This window comes from Branchiostoma lanceolatum, chromosome 5, assembly GCF_035083965.1.
Source record: "Branchiostoma lanceolatum isolate klBraLanc5 chromosome 5, klBraLanc5.hap2, whole genome shotgun sequence".
NCBI lineage: Eukaryota > Metazoa > Chordata > Leptocardii > Amphioxiformes > Branchiostomatidae > Branchiostoma > Branchiostoma lanceolatum.
The window spans coordinates 4,919,726-4,933,631 of record NC_089726.1 but is presented as its reverse complement, the minus strand read 5'-3'; the positions used below and the strand labels follow the sequence as shown (position 1 = coordinate 4,933,631).

Here is a 13,906-nt window from a genome sequence, read left to right as displayed (position 1 = left end):
GGAAAAATCTTACCGGAGGAAGGGCTGACTGCAGTGACCGTTGCCATGGATACGGTCGTGTAGTGGAACGTGCAGTTACCATAGTGACAGGTAGATGGTACGTCGTTCACAATAACAGTCACCTTAAAAAAAACCATACACAATTCATTGAACATGATGTCTTATTCTTTGTTTTTGTAATACTATGCTAATGTGAAACGGTATTTTCAAGATGGTAAAAAAACTACAATTTTGACCGCTTGTTGGTTTGCTTGTTTGCTTGTTTGTTTTTTGTTTGAAAGACCATACCCACCTGAGGCTCCGAATGTGGCGTAGCTAACATGTCCCCTGGTATGGGAGACAAGATGACCCCGCCGTCTATGATGTAGTTAATCACTTCCGGGTCATCACCAGTGAGGGAGACGTTGGACACCTTGAAACCGATTGACAGATATTTGGTTAAAAAGGAAATGATTGCTGTGGTCTCTCCTATTTTCACAGGTAAAAATAATTTCACAAAATACCTACGCTTTACTGTAAAATCAAGCAATTAAAAGACATCTGAACCAGTATAACTAAGAGAAAATGTCAAGCAGGTGTAAGGTAAATGTTAACAAAGGTAATATGGTAACATCATACTTGGAAGTCGGGTGCATCACATGGACCCCCTGAGAAGGTTAACGTCCACTCCGGACTAACACAGTCGCCATGTTTGTCCACGCGTAAGCTGTAAGCCTGTAACTCTGGGTACGTGTCCAGCAGTAAGGTCTGTAGATCGTAGGCACTGACCTGCGCACTGACTGAAACAGACAGAACATCAAAGAGTTCACGAGTCCAGATGTGATGAGGATATGTCACTTATTGAACATTGGCAATGCGTAAGTCTCAGGGACGAAAAAGCAATGGACACTTCATATCATTGAGTGTAGATGTTCGGAAAATGTCATGAGACAGAGAACGTAGTACTTAGATGAAGATGAGGGCGCAACAAACTTTTTGCAACTTACAATTCATTGCTCACTGATTCACTCGTTCTATATGCATAACATGACGTCGCAGAATATTGGTAAGGTTCAGTTGAATGTTTGTGTGAATCAAATTTTTCCATTATATAGAACATTACATTTCAATTTGACTTCAGAAATGCTTCATAAGCTAGCAGAATGTGTTTTCAGTTCCTGGTACCTACCTGTTACGTTACGCCCGTTGTATCCCATGTTAAAGTATCCCCCTACTCCCCTCGTTGCACGGGTCCGCCTCATCACCATGATCATCCATGTAGGACCTTCTACTGAGTCTGCGTAGACGACGACGTTGCTATCTGCTGTGACGTCACCAGCTGTTGCCGTCATGTCGGCCATGGCGATCAAGGGTATAGCGCCTGCGCACCCGGTGGGGTTAAAGGTCAAGGTGTATACATCCGGCTCGGTCTGTGTAACATTGAAGTCTGTAATGATGTTCCCGCCAGGGCGAGCCGGTACTGTGTCGTTGACTTGAGTGACTAAAACGAAAATAGTAGATTTAGTTAGCAACCATGCTAATTTAGCTATTTTAGGTAACTTTGGTTTGTGTTCTAAAGTATGACTTAGAAATATCAATTTTGCAGCAGTTACAAAAAGGTCTGACTAAACATAATGTTAACTCTCATTATCCCCTTGGGAACCTTAAGACCGCTGCACTGATAAATGATGAGTTAAAAGATCTACTATTGCAGTATAGATAGGGTATATGCACACATTGAATTTCAAGGTGTTCATAAGGACAATTAATGTTTGTTTGGTCTGGAGATCTTTTGAAGTTACCTTGCAGAATCATGACAGTTATATTTCCCAACAGAGGGACGTATTATAAATGTAACACAATAATGATATGCTTTAAGTCACTCAAACGTTAGAGGATGATAGAGGCTACTTACCGAAAACAGGGCTGGCCGCAATGGAAAATTCATCAATGTACGCTTGCTGACCGGAAATGACGCCAAGGTGGATCCACAGAACGTACAATTTGGTTCCCTGCTTCTTCCGGTCGACGAAAAACTTATCTTCACGCGTGAGGTTGCGAAGATCCGTGCAAGTGTATTGCCATCTGTGGTGGAAATATATATATATATATATATATATATAAGAAACAAATGAACTACTCTTTTTCATAGGGCATGATTTGACCATAAAAATTAAGTTCCTGACAAAAAGTTGCTTTTCAACTGAGTTTACTAATGAACCACTTGGGCTCTATGACCATCTTCGACACACGATTTTGACTTACGATAACTTTCGTCTGTTATTTTATAAAACATATCTTCATGCTGATAAAATTTACGCATAGCATTGAAATGAAGAGGAATAGTAACAACTGAAAGGCTTCCAACTGCAGAACTGTCTAACCTTTCAGTACTTGTAGATAATAGTCATGGACGGAAAGCAGTGTGTTTATTTTTCCAGACTACTTGTTCGTGCACAGCAAGTATTACGCAACTACTATTACCACCACAACTATTATTACTAATGCTATTTCACCGTCTCTTGTCAAAATTCATGTTCTTACATTTCATCGTCTGCAAGTTCGGAGAAGACAGGATAGTGCCTCCACGCCGTTCTGACGTCATCGACAAACTTGTTGTGGTACCGGAGCTGGACGGCCAGATTCCGAGCAACACGGCCCTTGTAGGCGAGGCAGACCTGTATGACATAGGCAGGGGCATGGTTAAAAGTCAGTTAAAGTCCTCTTCGCACCAGACGGTGCATAAGGCGGCGCCCATCTCCGTTTCGGCAGCCCTGGGCCACACAACTTTGTGCAGGTCACTGCAGCGGGGGGCTAGTCCACTGGTAGTGGTGGGTGTTTAACTACCATACGCTTTCCTAAATGCTAAGTGCTAAGCCGAGAAAGCAGTGTGTACCATTTATAGAGTCTTTGGTATGACCCGGCTGGTTATACAAGGCGAATACTCTACCCACTAGGCCATTGCATGCTTTAAAGCCATATAACAATTGCGAAGGCACATGTGCAGTCGTGATGCATTATGGTCCCGGTCAAAGTTTCTTTTGACCTTTGTCCTTGGACATATTGTTGCCTCGGAATAAGCTCATGCTCACCCAGAATCGTGGTGTAACTTATCGCATATAACATTGAAAAAAGCCTTACCGCCGGGTAGACTTCTACGTCAAACATGTAGATGCCCTCGCCATCTGCATGCATCTTGACGCGACCGTGCCCGAAGAGATGGGCGGGAAGACGGAGCGAGGCCCGCCCGCAGTACGGCTCCGTGTCCCGGGACAGGGTCCCCCAGACTGTACCGTGCACGGTCTCGTAGTCCCGGTGGAACAGGACGTCAGAAGGCTCGGGTTGTACACACTGAACTGTCAACATGGCCTCCACGGCCTCTTGGATCTGTAATAGGGATGTATAACGCATTGATACGTGTCACAATGTATCTCTCAACTCCCTCTATCTCCCTGACAAACACACACACGCATTTACACACAAATGCACACGCATGTAGCAATTTTTACTGACCTGTTTCGCTGTGGCAGTAATTGGAATAGGTTTGGACCTGACGCCGTCCCAAAGAAGGGAGAACTCCACAGGTCCGTCACTTCCTTCAGCCATCTGTATCACTATCGTCTGGAAAGAAAACCATACTTCAAGTACTTTGACGTTTAGATATATATTCTAACACGTTATCTAAAAATCATGAATAAACTTTATTTTACAATATCGTACCATAATCGTGAACATTTAAGCTAAATCTTATCATGCAACTTTTATTTCCATTTTTTGAAACCATTATTTACGTAGACAATGGAGATTTACATACCTGAACTTCATTCTTAACATCTTGCTGTATGGATATGACCTGTTTCTCCTCCATTTTGTTTGAATCTGCAGTACAGAATTGGGGGCTATGTATCTGCACCCCGACACTGATGTAGTCTGGGCCACCGTAGTCATGCACGACGGCCTCCATGTAGTACTGCTGGTTCCCCACTAGAGGGAGCTTTGCAGACTTTTGAGACCTGTGTGTGAAGTAGCTAGATGTATAGGACGGGCATTCCGCAATCTCAACCTGTTTAGAGAGATGGATAGATACAAAGAAAAAGACATGTACTTTCAAGGGAAAATTTTTTGATGTCAAAGTTTGACCTGCCCTTGGTGCTGAATACGGGGTGACGTCGCCATCCACTGGAGGCATTATCGATAATGGGCAATATGGTCGACGAAGAAACATGCACACTCTCTATGCTTACGCAATGTGATCAGTGCGATGGTTACCGTAGCTTTCAGACAGTGATTAGGATAGAAATTGTAGCTTTGGATCAGACTATAATCAGAATACACGCCATACAAACAAATTTTGAACTGATGTCTAAAATACCAGTTACTGTAATGTTATATTTTTACTCACCTTGTTTTCCCTTCTATCGGAGTTACTCAGATAGAGAACACTCTGGTCATCTGAGTAGATCCAGAAGGTGTAGTCGGCCGTCACTGGTGGTACGAAAAAGCCACTAAGCCGAAAGCTGTACCGATCCCAGTCTCCCGTCACAGCCTAGGAAGAAAATGCGTTTTTTGAATTGTTGTTATCTTCTATGTTCTACTATCCAATTTTTTCACGATAGACATCAGTTGAGTTCAGTTCATCCTCTGCGAGGTTACAATAGTCTCTCCATTAGACTCTGCCATGGATAGGCATTGCAATGCAAAACTGCAGTTGCTCCGAATACAATGTATAAACCTCAGCTCCGTATTGTACCGGTCATTTTTGAGACAATCGTGACTTAATTTGCTGTTGAATTATCCTGGGCTAGGATCGATAAATTATGATGATATTTCTTGAATGTTAACATTGAAATTACCTTAGGCGGGTTCGCCGCTTCTCGGGCGAAGAATGACTGGTAGTCCCCGGATGTGGCAGAAAACTTTGTGACGTCATGAACGTCAGCGGTGAAAGTCTTGGTCCAGACCTCGTACAAAAGCCCCCGATTTCCTAAAAGATCGGCAAAATATATAATATGTGAAGAGATGTATTAGTTAATTGTAATAAGTGACATGCAAATGTCGATAAATAATTGAACAGGTATAAGATGAAATAGGACTTGCGACGCAATATATGTTGTCTGACACTACGGCTAATTCACAGCATTTTACAAACCTCCTCCTGTTACTTTCGAGATGTTGGTAAAAAAAAGCTCTAATGATTTAAATCACTAATCATCAGCGTCCTCATCAGCAGTTTTGTTCTAATGACTAATGGACTACATTGATTTTTTTTCTCAATATACTACAAGATTGCATTAGAATACAACACACTTAATGCTCTGTCAATGATTTAACCTTTATCCTACCATTTTGTACTTTAAAATTGTTTTACGTTTCGAACAAAGGAGTATAATGATCTTTGCCTACCAGGATAGAGGTGTTTTCGTCTTGTCCCAAACGGTTGTGCACGTGTTCGGCAGGTAATTTCCACAGGTGAGACAGACAGGACGTCACATGGTACACCTGAGAGGGATATAGAAGAATATGAACATCAATATTTTTCTCCAAGCAGATATCAGGATACAATATTGGCTGACAACATTTTTGTTTATACAATCGGAAACAGTCGCTATTTTTTCCCTTTGATCAATGATAACGATTCAATTTTCAGTATTCTAGTTGCTATTGTCATACTGAAAGGTATTTGTCACGATTCAAGACGTTTAGAATACTGTGTTCCATGATATAGTCTTATTCATAAAACATGGATCATATGACTGGTACGATCTGTCACTTCAACGTTCTTTATATGTGGAAAAATCATAACAGAATGCAAGATATCAATAGAAAGATACATTGGGTCATGCTTTTTTTAAACCTACCTTCGATAGCAACGCTGGCGTTTTCCATGAAGTATCTCCCCTGAATGGTGACCAGTGTTCCACCCGCTGTGCTCCCTTTTGACGGCGTGACGGCTAGAATTTCTGAACAAAATGCACTGTCCAATCATTCATGGTCTACACATAGAGTGCATAGTGTTTCTGCCAATATCTATAAGATATGTATTCAGAGGCAGAGAAGCATTGTAATTGATAAAGATCCTAAAACCAAATCTCGAAGCCTAAACGTAAATTGACTTTGCAATAGCGAAGCGCAATGGCCTTATGTTTCATGTCAAATAGTAATACAACGTTCTAAAGTCACTTTTGTGCTGTAAACAATGTTGTCTGTCTCAATGGTACATATCTGAAGTACATGTTTATATTTCTTTCTGTGGATTTGATTGTAGAGTAGGTCAGTTTCCAGAATTATTATACATGTTGCTCATGTGCTCTGCTTGAACAACAGAGTTATTGTCATCATCAGAATGTTACAGATGCCGTACCTGCATGTGACTGGATCAGATAGCGCTCTCCGCTGGCGCTAGTCTGCAAAGCGCTATCCTCAATCCGTGACCTGTGAAAAATAATACAGACGAGGTTAATGATTGTGTCGAGTTTATCTCAATTCTATTCTTACTAGCTTTTTTCAAGCCAATATTTCAGTGGTCAGAAAAATGATTGCAAATCAAATGGTATACTATCAGCACAGCATGTATACACTGTACTATGAAACATTTGAATGTGTAAACATATAACAGTTGAAATTTCAGGACTATTCAAAAACATTTACAACCCAGTCCAAATTCTTATGTATATGCCATTGGGTAGAACTTGTTATCCTATTCAAGTATTTTAATGTACAAATATTTACAAGCTGTAAGTGTTGCTTGCATGCTTATTCGTGTGCATTTTTCGAATGGATTGATGACAATGATGTCTTCCAAGCAGATATTGTTTCAAAATGTCTGAAGAAACGAATTTTATACGTCTCACTTTCACCCCAATAACAATTAAATTTGTACACGAGCTTTTATTTTACAAGACTGTTCCAACGACATACCTTCCAAGATCAGACACGACGTAGCTGGCGTTCAAATTTCCTTCAAAAGAAATTAAAACATCAGGTAAAGGAGGCAATGATAAGACTGTTATTTTCTTCATGTTAACAAATTCATGTAATAGTGTTGCAGTTGTTTTTATAGTATCTCTGATGGATATTAAGCTTTCATCATGTGTACAACTGGAATTAACCCTTAGTATTAGGATATTCTTTATCTTTAGAAATTTGTAATGTGCTGCATGATTTCGAAATTGTAGTTAGTAATGTAATGTTTTCTTTCCAAGATGGACAGACGTTCAGTTCAAAACGATACAATTGGTTGCACAATACTAATCTCCTTCCACCGTTGTAAACTCCGAAGGGAGGGGGAGCGAAAATCAGGAAAAGTTTCTTAGATCTGCTATGATCCTACTGATGTTTTACAATGTATCTATTATGTTAAACATACCTATATAGCTGTGATCTACCCTACACGTCATACTTCCATGTGTAGCTGAATCCCCGTCCAGGACCACGCCGTAACTATGAAAATGAGACAGAATATGAATTATTTTACTATCATGTAAATCTTAATACTAATTAATTACTACAGAGTCACCACAATGCTAGCTGCATACATGCGCAATGTAAACCATGCACCTGCTTATTACCACTTTGTATGGCAAAAAGAACGCAGTGTGGAATTAATAATGAGAATATTGTACATACGGTTTCTTTGTTGACGGGTTCAACAGATTACAAACGTCCAGCTTTCCCCCGGTCTTGTCCTCCAGAATTACAGGCCTGGTGTTGAAATAAGGCGGAAAAGTACTTGTTTTTATACTTTGCACTGATGAAATGGTGCATTGAAATAATACAAAAGGCGTGACTGTGATTCAGACTCGAGCAATCTGAATCAATAAAGGTTAGACGCCTATTGAATAATGTGTCAGATAGAAGTTAGAACACCCGATATCTCTTATCAGTGAGTTGTACCTCGATCTGGTGTGTAAATGCTGGTGGGTAATTCGATCTGGTGTGTAAATGCTACATGCAAAAGTGAGCGAGGTATGAGTGCACGTTCACCTGATTTTCAAATGGTGTATGATGTATAACGATTTTCTTCTTCTAGTAAACGGGGCTTAAGCAACATGTTTTACATTTCTGTACTCACCCCTGTATTTTCCGCACCTCCGGGTCTGGTTCCATGTACTTCTCTGTAAATGTCCGACCTGAGATCGTCACCAACTCGCCTATAGCAGGAACAATATTTACTTTGGTGGACTATGTAAAACTTTACACGCGTATAAAACTTACATGCAGTTGACCAATAGGTTGGATAAATGTACATTTATTGTAGCCGTTTTTCTCAAGGATTGAGCTTGGTCGACTGAGGCGCCACCGTCATTTGTATCACCAAAATCACCACAACAAACAAACTGCCTACTGGGATCATAATTGTTAGAGAGCCGCAGTACATACAGGTTTTGAAACAGTGCATATTTTAGAACAAAAATATTGCAGACATTACACCATGCTATTTCAGTATCATTTTATATCAATCATTCTTGCTACGGGGCTACATAATGCGAATAGTAGTAGTTTAAAAGAGTGGTTAGCAACCCTGCCAGTGATAATCTGCAAAATTGCAATAATAAAAGTCACCGCTAGGTGTAGATATCTTTGCCAAGTCAGAATAATGATCGCTTGACTTACCAGGGACCACTGAACGTGGAGATACACCGGTGATGGTCGGCGTCTTCTCATCCGTAAACTGTGGGTAAAATGTCAATTGTTTACAATAAAAAGGATAGAATATATTCTATCACGTTGCAATCGCTGTAAATCATATTGCATCTTGACATTAATCTGCAGTCCGCATTCCTTTGTCTTTTTTCTTGCCATGTCGTTCTGTTGTGCTCTGATGTCTACAGATGCTTAGTTTGAACGCCAGATTCAAGTAGGATTGAGACGGCTCAAGTGTTACTCCAAAGGATAGAATATATTCTTTCACGTTGCAATCGCTGTAAATCATATTGCATCTTGACATTAATCTGCAGTCCGCATTCCTTTGTCTTTTTTCTTGCCATGTCGTTCTGTTGTGCTCTGATGTCTACAGATGCTTAGTTTGAACGCCAGATTCAAGTAGGATTGAGACGGCTCAAGTGTTACTCCACATGTTTTGTTCTGTAGCCTAGCTGAGGAGCTAGAAGGTGTGACGTCATGGGGTCCAAGGCCCCCTAGGTGAATTTATTATGCCTAGTGATTACATGAACATGTAACACGTTCACTATCCGTTAGGCTACAACAGAACCAACAGTCGACAAGGATCTACGACAATATTTCAGTCACAGGATCGTCGACATGGCTACTCTCCAAGCAGAGGTTCGGCTCCGGCTGGTTTTTAACGTGTTTTTAAGTGTTTTCTTTTTCGGGATTTAGATTTATCCCGTTTTCTTTATGTCCCTAAGGCTTGGCGTCAAAAACTAGCCGGAGCCGAAGAAAACGGGACAACGTTTAAAGCCCGAAAAAGTAAAACACTTAAAACACGTCAAAATCTAGCCGGAGCCGAACCTCTGCTTGCAGAGTACGACACAGACACGACTGTCAAAAGCCGTTATTTTGCCGTCATATACTTATGACAACAATGCGGGTCGTTACCTGGAAAGTGCATTCAGGGCTACAGGAGGATCCGCCAAGGCTTTCCAGACTCGCGCCGTCTATGGTCACGTGAACGCTGTACGTTTCTTCTTTAGACGGCCTGTTTGTAGGGTAGTAGTAAATGCATTTCGGGAACGTAACAAACAATATTTTAAAAGAATGCTTAACTGTAACGTTACGGTAAAATTTCGTGCTTGCGTAACATCTTTTTTTAAAGAAATTAGGCGCAATTTTTCTTTCACAAAACAAAACACCCTCTGACGTTGAATTCAGAAGTTTACAGGACTGTTGTAGGAAAATCTGACCATGAATCCTAGCTCCCCATCCAAGTTTTGCGTTCTCGTCGGTAAATGTGAACTGCACTCTCGAGAGATGACAGCTCAAAATGGCGCTCGTTATTGAAATGAGTTCTTTTTCAAATAAGAGAAGATTGTTTCTTGTAGAGTTCTGATTGTTTGCAACACTGTACTCTATCCCCTATTCACCTTCTTTGCACCTATGTCTTTTGCATTTTTTCAGTGTTTACATTTTCAATAGTCTGATTTAGCTTTCCATTTTCCATTTAGTGGAGACATTTCCCTACCGCGTTGTGCAGACGATCTGACGAGATCCACTGAGGTACGGTATAACGTCACACGGCAGTTCCCGGATGTTGGTCCTGAAGTAGACCCGATACCCCACAAGCTCATTGCCTGGTCCAAAGGCGAATTGTGTAGAAGTAAACCCTGTAGCAACAGCGTATAAATATCAAGATGTCGAAGTTAACACAGTGCAACACAATATTACAGTGACGATAAATGGATAGAAAAAAATATAATATCTATCTCTATTCAAATATGCCAAATACGATGAGATAAAGTATACATGTATACCATGACGTCATACACATAGCGCCTTATGTAACACTATTCAATCTATTTGATGCCATCAGCAAATACATCGTCATGAAAATGCACAAATATGACCTGTGGGAACATAGATTAAGAGGAAAATTTTATTGCAATGATAGGCAATTTCTTCTTAGTCGCTAAAATACTTGTAGTCGAAATTGCAAGTTGTTTATTGTTTTGACCACCATGACCTTAGTATTTCCCTCACTTGGCGTCAAGTAAGAACAAGGAGGTTAACATAACTTGGTAAGAAGTATCGTAAATAACTGACCTGATCCTTTGAGAGTGACCTGCGTACCACCATGGACACTTCCTGAAGAGGGTGTGACGGATGTGACGTAGGAGACACTTCCGGCTGTTAGAAAAAATCATTTATGTATTAATTGATTACCATAATATTCCTATAGTTAATCATGTAGGAGGTAGCATACATCGAACTTGAATTATTGATTCCGTCATTGGTACAGATATACATGTACACTGGAATCTAATCATTTTGGGTGTTTGCACTCACGTGATTATGATGTCAGTATTGTCGGTCATTTCGTCAGCTGTACTTGAAATCGTATACTGACTGTATGTGATCACTGCCTCGGTATTCTGCACATGATTAAATACCCGACTCTTCTAAAATTAGCATCACAAAGTAAAGTTATCTTGTAGTAATATCTTCAATAGGCAATGTGTATTCGGTTGCGATCAACATCTTTCTTTGGTAACATGTGGCGATTATCTGATACTTCATTATAGAGTTTCTTGAAGCATTATAATGGTGGAATTAAAGTATTTTTAAGGAGATCGGATTCACATTGTTGACATTGTGTTATGAATATAAACATTATCACTGGCGATAAAATGACTAACATGTACTTTGTTTTCACTGACAATCCACAATTCTAGCACTTCTGCTATTTACCATTCGTTTACCATTAAGACACTGTTTGGAATACTTAAGTACAATAATGATAAAAAGTTACTTAGCAAAATAATGTTCTTCAAGATTATAAAACAAAATAATGGCTTTACTAAAAACGAGCAGAATAAATTAAACAAAGTAGGTAAATAAAGTAGATAATGAGATTTGCATATCAATGAGTCTAAAAACAAAAGGAACAGTTTCTAAATAGCAAGATATGTCTGGTTATATAAACGCTTAGATGCAGCTGTTTTCAGGTTAGCTGGAAGAGAATTCCATAGACATGGTGTTGGACAGCAGCATTTTTACCGTCGTACTGCCTAGGGATATCACGCACGAGTAAATAGGTGCCTGCGGATTGGTATAAATGGGGAAAAGACCATTTTGGTAACAGTTATAGACCTGTTTTCGTTTCTCACAAAACTAGTTGATATGGTCGAATGTTACTGCATAATAAACATACGTATATATGCGTCTTATGTATGTATATACATGGGGGGGGGCACTAGCTAGCTCCACAGAATTGTCGGTACACCTTGGCAGATGCCGGTAGACACTTATCTTAGATCACCTGCTCTGCCAGGTGTGAAGACAAGGCACGCGATTGGCATCGTGTCAGACGTCTTAACACTCTCTACACGTCACCTAACGCGTCCAGACAGGAGCGATTCTCTCTCCGACAACAATCTCGTACGTCATGGACATTGCACGGTGTTGGACACACAAAGATAAACTGTGACAGCTCGAGACTCAATACACTAACCTGAAAGAATACACTGCAATTGATCGTTGTTTGCAGTAGAGCTAAGATAATGTGTCAGTCCCAACGCTCTCTAAATAAAGACTAGTATTTCCTTCATGATATTGTCATTTGTAAGGGCGGTGATATCATGTGCTGTCACTATCCCCTCCCCTTAGAGTCAATGTTATGTACAGCTTGTCACGATATGACACATAGATGCACATATTAAAACTCCTGTACTGTAGTTCATTTTTTCTGCAATATCAATATTGTGGGGGAAAACTAACATATAGAAATGGTAATGTTAAAATCAAGGAGGTTAAACTTGCTAAAACCCATTTACCGGACCCAACTATCCTTACACTAACTTTTTGGCATGGTATGTCTTTAAAAGATGAATATGCGATTGTAGTGATAGGCGTGTATGCCCAAACATTTTTTGAAAAGATGAAAGTGGTTATATCTATAGTCATTAGCATTTTTGTCGTATCCGTTACTTATTTCTCATGCATACACGTTGTTACCCCCCCCCCCACACACACACAGAAACTCTTCCTCTGAGAAGGAGACCTCTTAAGATGAATTGGGCGATCAAACTGTCACTAGTAATTAAAAAGAATGTGATTAATAAAGGGCCGACTTCTTCGATTTATAAAGACATGAATTATATACACATCCATTTTTGGGGGTCGCTTAATGGTCTCAGTTCAGAGGAAGGGTGTCTTTAACTACCGACTTATCCATCCGCCACGAAAAGTCATCTTCTAAACATTGTATCATGTCAAAATTAAGTTAAAGGTGGGATCATGACGGAAATGTCGAAGATTTTTCACTTCAAATCGTTCAAGACGTGAATCCAACCGCTACACAAACACCAAGCACATTGTCTAGCTATCCAGGTGCTCTAATGTCGCCCGACAATAGGATGGCATCCGATGGATACTAGACTGTAACGTGTAATAACAAACAGAACCTTTATCCTTATATGAGAACGCCAATTCTCCCACTTTGACTTATGATTATCATCGGTGAAATACTATTCTGAAAACTTGCCGAAAATTATGTTATCGGTATAAATATACTGATAATATAAAGTTCGCGCAACTTAATATTCGGTAATACCACCCGCCCATAGTAGAGCATGCTCAACAATAGTATTCGAATCAGTACACATGTAGTAACGCTACTTACCTGTGTATACGATCGCCGCTCCGACCACCAGAAGAAATCTCACCTCTACTCCCCTCATTTTTCCTTAGCACCTTAGACAGGTATATCCACCAAGCAACGGGCCTCCTTAAACGCCGATCGTCTTGGGGAAAGTGCCATATCGCAATGTTACTTCACACGCCATTTTAGCCCGACTTGTCCTAGCGTGTTTCCCACACATAGTTGTCGACGTTCTGTTCATTCAGTGCCTGTTTACTTAGCGAAGGCCAGCGACACGGGCTACCGAAGGCGCCGCGGGCAAAATTGTGACTGTAGCTATGGTTCTTCTAGTTAAGAGAACTAGCCGCCATTTTTCTTAAAAGTAGCCGGAAAGTCTGCTAATCTCGACGTTTTGTACGGAGATTTGTGGACGTGGAAGCCGGGAACAAAGCCTTGGAACGCACGGCTCTGTCTAGTATGTAAAACCGGGTTTACATGCGCCGGTTCACTGACTTTCCCAATCGGACTTGTAAAGACTAATAATAACTGTGAGAACTAACTTTGAAGGACTACCTTGGGGTATTTAGGAGGAAGCGTTGTGTAATTTCTACACATGGACTGTTTGCAACCCGAGTTTATGAAGGATTATTGATAGAATTGGGAAGATCGTCA

General features: G+C 40.4%; 2 protein-coding genes across 2 annotated transcripts in view; both read right to left on the bottom strand.

Annotated features, from left to right (window-relative positions):
- Positions 1 to 8,647, bottom strand: part of LOC136434845 (fibrocystin-L-like) — a 32,976-nt gene extending 24,329 nt beyond the window's left edge. The window contains exons 1-19 of the mRNA XM_066427919.1: positions 8,593 to 8,647; positions 8,051 to 8,129; positions 7,606 to 7,680; positions 7,346 to 7,419; positions 6,898 to 6,937; positions 6,341 to 6,411; positions 5,838 to 5,939; positions 5,383 to 5,478; positions 4,833 to 4,963; positions 4,382 to 4,525; positions 3,794 to 4,042; positions 3,442 to 3,600; positions 3,121 to 3,366; positions 2,524 to 2,657; positions 1,895 to 2,064; positions 1,169 to 1,480; positions 619 to 779; positions 293 to 412; positions 14 to 122 (exon numbers count right to left, since the gene is read on the bottom strand). Coding sequence (XP_066284016.1) covers positions 14 to 122; positions 293 to 412; positions 619 to 779; positions 1,169 to 1,480; positions 1,895 to 2,064; positions 2,524 to 2,657; positions 3,121 to 3,366; positions 3,442 to 3,600; positions 3,794 to 4,042; positions 4,382 to 4,525; positions 4,833 to 4,963; positions 5,383 to 5,478; positions 5,838 to 5,939; positions 6,341 to 6,411; positions 6,898 to 6,937; positions 7,346 to 7,419; positions 7,606 to 7,680; positions 8,051 to 8,085 — 2,428 coding nt within the window. The 5' untranslated portion in view covers positions 8,086 to 8,129; positions 8,593 to 8,647. The remainder of the gene's footprint in view (positions 1 to 13; positions 123 to 292; positions 413 to 618; positions 780 to 1,168; positions 1,481 to 1,894; positions 2,065 to 2,523; positions 2,658 to 3,120; positions 3,367 to 3,441; positions 3,601 to 3,793; positions 4,043 to 4,381; positions 4,526 to 4,832; positions 4,964 to 5,382; positions 5,479 to 5,837; positions 5,940 to 6,340; positions 6,412 to 6,897; positions 6,938 to 7,345; positions 7,420 to 7,605; positions 7,681 to 8,050; positions 8,130 to 8,592) is intronic.
- Positions 8,648 to 9,325: 678 nt separating this feature from the next.
- LOC136436003 (fibrocystin-L-like) lies at positions 9,326 to 13,772 on the bottom strand. The gene is made up of 4 exons (XM_066429717.1): positions 13,277 to 13,772; positions 10,699 to 10,782; positions 10,121 to 10,262; positions 9,326 to 9,637 (listed from the first exon to the last, which is right to left on the bottom strand). Exons 1-4 carry the CDS (start codon positions 13,332 to 13,334, stop codon positions 9,505 to 9,507), a joined length of 417 nt encoding a protein of 138 aa, XP_066285814.1. The 5' UTR covers positions 13,335 to 13,772; the 3' UTR covers positions 9,326 to 9,504.
- Positions 13,773 to 13,906: the final 134 nt, after the last annotated feature.